Source organism: Nicotiana tabacum, chromosome 8, assembly GCF_000715075.1.
Source record: "Nicotiana tabacum cultivar K326 chromosome 8, ASM71507v2, whole genome shotgun sequence".
Lineage (NCBI taxonomy): Eukaryota > Viridiplantae > Streptophyta > Magnoliopsida > Solanales > Solanaceae > Nicotiana > Nicotiana tabacum.
Genome location: NC_134087.1, coordinates 118,117,512 through 118,125,668, shown reverse-complemented (window position 1 = coordinate 118,125,668; position 8,157 = coordinate 118,117,512). Strand labels below are relative to the sequence as shown.

Below are 8,157 nucleotides of genomic sequence, written 5' to 3'. Positions count from 1 at the left end.
CATGCGGATATAGTAGGAGGGAGAGAGAGAGATTGTTTCTAGAGATTAGCCGACTCGTTGATATCGCAGGCACCGGCAAAGGGACCATTTTTTCCGGTGAAATTTTCCACTATAATGGTGGAAGGCAACTGAGTAGGGAGAGAAAGGGAAGGGATTCTGATGGTAGGGAAAGGGACAGAGAAAAAAGAGAAACGGATAAAAATATGAATTTAGAATAAAAAAGAAATATTAACAAAAAAAGGTGAGGTGTGAGTTATTTAATTATGTGGCATTTTTATTGTGGGGTCCTTTGCCAAAGCGGACAACCATTAGGGCTGGGGTTGTTTTTGTCTATTTTCTTAACTGTAGGGATTTATTTGGACCGATAGTAGAACTAGGTATAAACATGAATAATTTATTAAAGTAGAGGGACAAATATGGCCTTTTTCCCATTAATAATATTCATCAACTCTTCGGATGGACCATAGTTCACCTGGCGAGATATATGCCATGGTTCTCAAAATTTACAATAAAGATATTAAATTCCTTAGCTCCAGGGCTCCCCCAAGATTTTTTAACTCATAGAAGATTTAAGAAATTAATAAGAGACCTTCCTTCCATGGGAACTGAAAATTGGTAGTAATTGAGTTTTTTGAATGACTGCAACAAGTATAGACAACTGATTTCTACTGTCAAATCAACAAAATTGACATTAGAAAAGAGGGGGTAAGTGGGATACCGAGCCCTCGAACCCCTTGCTATCCAATGGTAGGTTAGCTTCCCCGACATTCGATGGCCCATTTGAAAGGGCCAACACAATTTGATGATTTGATGGACTTTCTTTATTCTTGTGAAGAATCTAAGTTCACTTTTTTCTTAAGGGAGGTAAAAAAAGAAGAAAGTATATACGTCTTAAAGCGAACTTAGATGACCTTTCTGTTTTCATTTCCTCAACAACAACCAAATAGGTATTATTTCGTCGGTAAGAGTTTCCCGATTCAAAGGTCGACTTGTAGATTCATCAATAATTTTTTTCGTGTGAACCAAAGAACGTTTGACTTGTAAATATTCTCCGAGTTTAAATTTTGTACACTAAAAAAATATAACTTTTTACATATCATTAGATTAAAATAATCGATAAAAATTGATAACCTCAGCAAGCACCTTAATATTTTAACATGAGAAATAGAGTTAAATAATTACCATAAAGAGGCAAGAGGTATGAATATAGAGAAATTTTGGTATGGAACTAGTGCTTTACCCCTTAGCGAGTTACTATATATGAATAAATCCAGATTAATCAGGCCAGTAAGCTTGGAATACCTTAAAAAAATTAAAAACTTGTCACAACCGGTTAAAATGCATGAGTGTATTTCTTAACTTTATTAGTGTATATGACTTAAATTCACCGCGACTGCTAAAATTAAAGGGTGTTACTTACCCGTTTGACCGGCAAATAATGTGGCCATGTGACTTCCTCTAACGTAGGAAACTTCAACAATAGCTGTTGCAAGTTGCAGAGATAAAGAGAAAATATAAAGCCCAGAGATGGTGGGAGAGACCGACCATTACGGAGTATAACTCTCTTTCTGACATGTTACAAATCCTATCTAAAAGACCTAAACGTTGAAGTTGAATTCTTCTTCCAGCCGTTTTTTAATGAGTTTTTTTTTTTTCCAAGTAAGACAATATATAAAATATTACTAGTATATTACTTTAAGTTGTGAGCAATTGGTGCATTGACATTTTTGTTTGTGTGCTGTTAAGCCACTGAGTTTGAATCCTTTAATTAGTTTAAAAGAAGTCAAACACTGCTGCCTCCCCTCCTAATTATAAAGAAGGCTACTATTTCTCTTCAAATATTGCTAAATTTTTGAATTCAGACAAAGAGATATAGCTAGAGAAAAGGAGATAATAAGAAGATAAGGTCCATATGCCATATATGGAGGCTTCTTTGAGAAATTCTATTCACGGGGCTGTAGTCAAAGAGGAAAACAAGAACAAAGCTGAATCTAGTCCTGATCGTGAAGGTTGCGCAGAAAATATTTGCCTTAAGGTATTTCTTTTAATAACACAGCACTGTCTATGATCTAGATATTCTGTGTTTTAAATTTAGACTTATGAGCATAACATGTTGTCTACAAGCTTTGTTGATCCAACCTTTTAAGTAATCTCTGCATCGTTCTTAACATATGAACTATTAAATCCTAAAAAAAATTGGAAATCTGCGCATGAATTATTATCTTTAACAATCCGATCTTCTTCAGATCGATGTTGATTGATCACATGAACAAACATGAAATAGTTAACGTGAGTTTGTTATATAAGTAGCACATATTTATCCATAATTTAGTTCTAACTTAAAATATTTGTTGTGCTTCAGGTTGGGAAGGGAAGAAAAGAGCGTGAGGATGATAAGTCAAAGCCATCTTCTCCTCAGCACAAGGATTTCACCCTTGATTATAATGAGGTAAATAAATTATGAGTGAAACAAAATCATTTTATACTGATTCATGTCCATTATATCATGGAGTTATAGTTCTTACTAGAAATTAAACTTAATTTATACATGCATGGTTGAGTTATCTTCTTGATAATTGTTGATTTCACCAAAATAAAAATAAAAAATATGAAGTTGCTTATAGTATATGTACAGTAGTAGTTAGGTTAATAACGTCACAGTTATGAATATGTCAAAATCTTGATAAAATTTTCAAATAATTTTACAGTGAGCTGGTAGAACAGAAATATATATATAGGTGCAGTAAAAATGTGAAACCTAATTAATTGGAGGCTCCAGACGCAACAAGCCGACCAACTTGTAGCTGAAATGTTTTTGTGGGAAAAGTTGTAAGTAACCAGCAGCAAGTTGTCGCACTATTTTCAGCTTTTTCTAAACATTTGACCGTTGAATTATTGTATGCTCTAGTCATCCTTACTAATCGATCCAGATGCGATTTTTCATGACTTTTTGACAAAAATTGTCAAAAAAATCTGTATATACAGATTTTTTTCTCTTATCTTATTAAGCAATATCTAACTTTAATGCTTCAGCAGGGAGCTGCTGTCATGGTAAAGAGAGAAAGATCGCCACCAGAACTCAACTCAATGGCATCTTCATCAACTCAGAAAGAACAGGTCTGAGTTTATATGCATTAATTATTAGTATAGGTATATGCCAATTACTTTGACAAGTTGAATATTATTATTAATTTATGTTTTGGGTTACTCTGGGATAACAGACTAAATATAGTAAAATTTAGAAAGGATTTTGACATGATCGGATCCGAAACACGGATTCTTATATAGTACGTATATTTCAAGTAAACATAGAAAATTTCATATTCTCTGGTGATGACCCCGCTAATAATTAGTAGCTATTTGATGAATACATACACATTTTTGTTTTCTTTCGCATTTTGGCCTTTTCATTTATTTGCTATATTTTACGATGTTGAAACTATTTTTCTGGCTTATGTTGCTACGGATCTATTGTCTTTGAGTCGAGGGTCTCTCGAAAACAGACTCTCTATCCCTTCGGGGTAAGGGTAAGGTTTGTGTATACTCTACCCTCCCCAGACCCCACTAATGGGATTCTAATGAGTTGTTGTTATTGTTATTGTAACATAAATGAACTAATCCGTTCATAATACAAAAAAAAAAATGACATATTCAATATCTGATTCTTAGTGTATATTTAATTCGCTTAATTAGCTAGACACCCGAACCCTAGCGCATTGTACTAGTTACTGTATTGGTGTATTGCTAGTGAACTTATAAAGTGGGCTGTAAGGTAGAAAAAACAAACTCAATCAAGAGGCACAAATTCTTATTTTGTGTGTGTGTGTGTGAATTTGTAGAATGATCAGCTTGCATCGGCCAAAGTTGAAATGCGAGAGGTAATGGAAGAAAATGAGAGGCTGCGAATGCACTTGGATCGAATCATGAAGGATTATCGAAACCTTCAGATGCAATTCCATGATATTGCCCAAAAGGAAGCTGAAAAATCCAGCAGTACTGTGAATACAACACATCATGAATCTGATCAAGAAGCTGATCAACTTGTTTCTCTTAGCTTAGGATGGACATCGAGCGATATAAAAAAGGAAGAGTTGTTTAAAATCTTTAGCAAAGACAAGGCTCATTATAATAATGAGGAAGAAGAACATAAAGCTGGGGGATTAACACTAGGATTGGATTGCAAGTTTGAAATGTCTGCTAAAACAACTCCTACGACAGAATCTTCACCTGTTAATCTCAGCCCAGAGAATAGCTTAGAAGAAACTAAGGAAGAAAATGGAGAGACGTGGCCACCAAACAAAATTCTCAAGACAATGAGAAGTCATGGAGATGATGATGTTTCTCAACAAAACCCTACTAAAAGAGCTAGGGTTTCTGTCAGAGTCAGATGTGATGCCCCTACGGTAAGGATTTACAGTGCATGCACTTTTTGAAATTAGTGGAGTGTGTGTATATATATATATATATATTATTGGTTTCTCCCCCGGTGTCCGGTATCCGTATTGGGGCCCGACTAAATCTGGATCGCGCCGGGAAGTCCGACATTGGGGGTAAAACACTCCCTAACAAAGGCAACTACATACCCAGAGTTCGAACCCGACACCTCTCATTAACTGGTTAAGGTGTTAATATTATGAAGTAACGAATACAATCTAATCTATGTGTTATGTTACTGATGATTTTTCCTTTAATTTTTTTGTCATATTGATCAGATGAACGATGGATGCCAATGGAGAAAATATGGTCAAAAAATTGCCAAAGGAAATCCATGCCCTCGAGCTTACTATCGTTGCACAGTAGCACAATCTTGCCCAGTTAGAAAGCAGGTAATGTAAATGTCATGTTACATTGAATCTATACAATTTATTTTAAATTGAGCTATATATATAAAATATATATAGTTTGTGAATTTTTTTTAATGCTAGTGGCAATTCATGACCTTCTGAAAATTTGCCCTACAAAAGCTTATTTATACCTTTTTATGGATAAAACTTACTCCCTCCGTTCGACCACAAATTTTAAAAGTCTTCATTTTTTCTTAAACTCCGTGTCCAGTCAAACAGGTTCACATAAATTGGAACGGAGGGAGTATATATACTGACAACGCATAGTTATAACATTTTTAATCTATTGTAACATTAGGTTGTCTATTTTATTTTTCAAATTACTATAGTATCTTTTAGGTGACATGATCGATTAATTTACATTTTGTTTTACACCGTAATCATGCAAGTTTTATATATCATAAGGTACTAAAATTGCTTTGCTACTCTACAGCTAATTAATTGCCACAATTTTCTTGGTTTAATTTTCAGGTTCAAAGATGTGCCGAGGACATGTCAATATTGATCACCACATATGAAGGAACACACAACCACCCTCTTCCTCTTGCAGCCACAGCAATGGCTTCCACCACGGCAGCAGCCGCTTCCATGCTCTTGTCCGGTTCGTCCAGCTCATCAGACCCAAGTCCACAAGTAACCGCCGCCGCCGCCACCACCACCACCTCAGCCAATCTCAACGGACTCAACTTCTATCTATCTGATACCTCAAAATCAAAGCCACCATTTTACTTCCCAAATTCATCCTTCTCATCATCATCTGCACCTAATTCCCTCCCTACAATAACTCTTGATTTGACTTCCACCTCATCCTCATCTTCCCTTTCTCATCTTACCAGAATGGGTAGTACTAGTACATTCCCCCCAGCTAGATATAATAATAATTCGTCCGCAAACGTCCTCAACTTTAGTTCATTGGAATCCAATCCTCTTCCTATTTCTTGGAGCAATGGAGTGCTTAATTATGCAAATCAAGCCTATAACAAGAACCAAAATATTGCTTCTCTTGCCTTCTCATCAAGACCAACTCAAGAAAATCTTTTCCAATCTTATTTACAAAGAAATAATACACAATCTTCTTTACCACCAGATGCAATTTCAGCTGCAACAAAAGCAATAACATCAGACCCAAATTTTCACTCTGCATTAGCTGCTGCTCTTACGTCAATCATTGGAAATACTGGCATTGGAAATAATTCAGCTGGCCAAAATAATCTGAATCATGTTACTGAGCCATTTCCAGTGTTATCCAGTCTCCCGTCAAGCTCAAATCCAAATAAGTGTTCTTCAAATTTTCTGAATAAACCAACTTCTTCTTCCGCAAATACACAGTCTGCAAATAATAACTTGGTGTTTTTCACGCAACCTAATTCTTCATTGCCATTTTCAGCACCCAAGGGTAAATCTACCTCTCCTAGTGATAATAAGTTTGATTAAATTTTCATGCTTGGCTTCGTTGGATTTTTGCTGGCTGAAGCAAGGAATTAGCTAACTAATTAGCAGCATTAATCATCTGTTGAGTACTTCTTTTTTGTGATCTTTTAGACGTAAATAATGCAGATAGAGTTTGTAGATATATTTAGTTTCATAAGCCCAATTGACACTTTGAAAGCTGAAGTGATCACTACTTTAATTAGCACTTCATTTTGTTGTTATAACTTGAATAATATGGTTGTAAATAAGATTCTTTTACTGTTGTGGAATATCGTGGGTTAACTAGCACACAATCATACACAAAACAAATAGAGAAGAAAAATCAACACAAGGATTTAACGAGGTTCGGCCAAGCCTAATCCTCGGGGCAAAAACAGAGAGAGTTTTCCACTACGAATGAGAAGAAAAGCACAATACAATCTATAGAATCCCCAACTACAACCCCTATATATAGATCCCAAAAGGTCCCAAACATATATGAGAAAGGTTTCCCAACTTGTCAAGGACTGTAGGTTTTCCTTTCCCAATTCTATTAGGACAATGAGTTTTCCTAAACCTATAGGGAATATGGGTTTCCTAAAAATACAAGAAAATAATTCAAGCCACAAATAACAAATCTTCCCCTTGGCTTGAATTCTCTTCATTAACAGGAACAATGTCTCTCTACCTTGTCCTCAGCCCTTGCAAGGGCTCTATCCATTTTCGCACGCATCAACCAAGTCTAGGAAACACCTAAACTTGTTAAGAGACTCAATCTCTTTACTCATAACACTAATCCGTCGATTTGGTTCTATACTCGGAATACCTTCTAGATAGCTATAACACTCAAACGCATCAACGGTCTCTGCAACTGCCAGCAAATCCCACTGGATTCGTATATCCAAGAAGATTCCCATCAACTACGTTTGCAAACCTTTACGGTCGGTTGATCACTCTCTTCTCCCTGCCTGTTGCAATACTATATGGTTGTTGTTGCGCAGGTGCATCAACATTATCGTCTTGATCAATATTTTGCACCTTCTCCACTTCCTCTACTTTAGAACTACTGGGCTGAGCTAGTGGAGATTCAATTTCTAGCTCTATGCGGTCACTGACACCATGATCTGTTTCTGCTATTGCCTTCTCCCTCTGACAGTCCAGTAAGGCAGATTCATTGAATGTTACATCCCTACTGATAATTAGCCCTGAAATCTTTTGATCTGTGCACCACAACTTATAACCTTTCACTCCAGTTGCATACCCTAGAAATATGCACTTCTTTGCCCTCGGCTCAAGTTTTCCATCTCTCACATGAGCATAAGCAGGAGAACCAAATATCTTTAAATTTGAATAATCAGCAGGCGAACCGAACCATACCTCAAAAGGAGTTTTGAACTCAACAGCTGTGGATGGAGATTTATTGACCAAATAACAAGCTGTATTGATTGCTTCAGCCCAAAAAACTTTGCTAACACATGAGTGTGAAAGCATGCTTCGTGCCCAATCACAAAGCGTTCTATTCATACGTTCTGCAACACCATTTTGTTGTGGTGTTCCGACACAAGTGCGGTGTCTCACTATGCCCTCCCTGCTGCAGAAATTATCGAACTCAGAATTGCACAATTCCAACCTATTGTCAGTTCGAAGACGCTTAACTTTTCTTTCCGTCTGCCTCTCAACCATCGTCTTCCACTTAACAAATGTCGAAAATGCCTCATCTTTTATTTTTAGAAAATACACCCACACCATCCTTGAGTAATCATCAATCAAAGTCATAAAATACCTGGCACCACTCTTGGAGGGAACTCTGTTTGGACCCCACAAGTCAGAGTGTATATAATCTAACTTGTCTCTGGTCTTGTGCTCGGCCTTCTTGATGAACTTTACCCTTGTCTGTTTACCA

The 8,157-nt window shown here is 36.4% G+C and overlaps 1 protein-coding gene across 1 annotated transcript; it reads left to right on the top strand.

Annotated features, from left to right (window-relative positions):
- The first annotated feature begins 1,728 nt into the window (after positions 1–1,728).
- Positions 1,729–6,521, top strand: LOC107832371 (WRKY transcription factor 72B-like). The gene is made up of 6 exons (XM_016660211.2): positions 1,729–2,035; positions 2,363–2,449; positions 3,037–3,117; positions 3,840–4,403; positions 4,713–4,826; positions 5,316–6,521. Exons 1-6 carry the CDS (start codon positions 1,913–1,915, stop codon positions 6,276–6,278), a joined length of 1,932 nt encoding a protein of 643 aa, XP_016515697.1. The 5' UTR covers positions 1,729–1,912; the 3' UTR covers positions 6,279–6,521.
- The last annotated feature ends 1,636 nt before the right edge of the window (positions 6,522–8,157 follow it).

Bases quoted from the DNA above. Each gene is read 5' to 3' on its own strand.
- LOC107832371 (XM_016660211.2), top strand. From the start codon at position 1,913: ATGCCATATATGGAGGCTTCTTTGAGAAATTCTATTCACGGGGCTGTA. The intron at 4,404-4,712 runs GTAAGGATTTAC...CATATTGATCAG, and splicing joins TCAGATGTGATGCCCCTACG to ATGAACGATGGATGCCAATG. The intron at 4,827-5,315 runs GTAATGTAAATG...TTTAATTTTCAG, and splicing joins CTTGCCCAGTTAGAAAGCAG to GTTCAAAGATGTGCCGAGGA.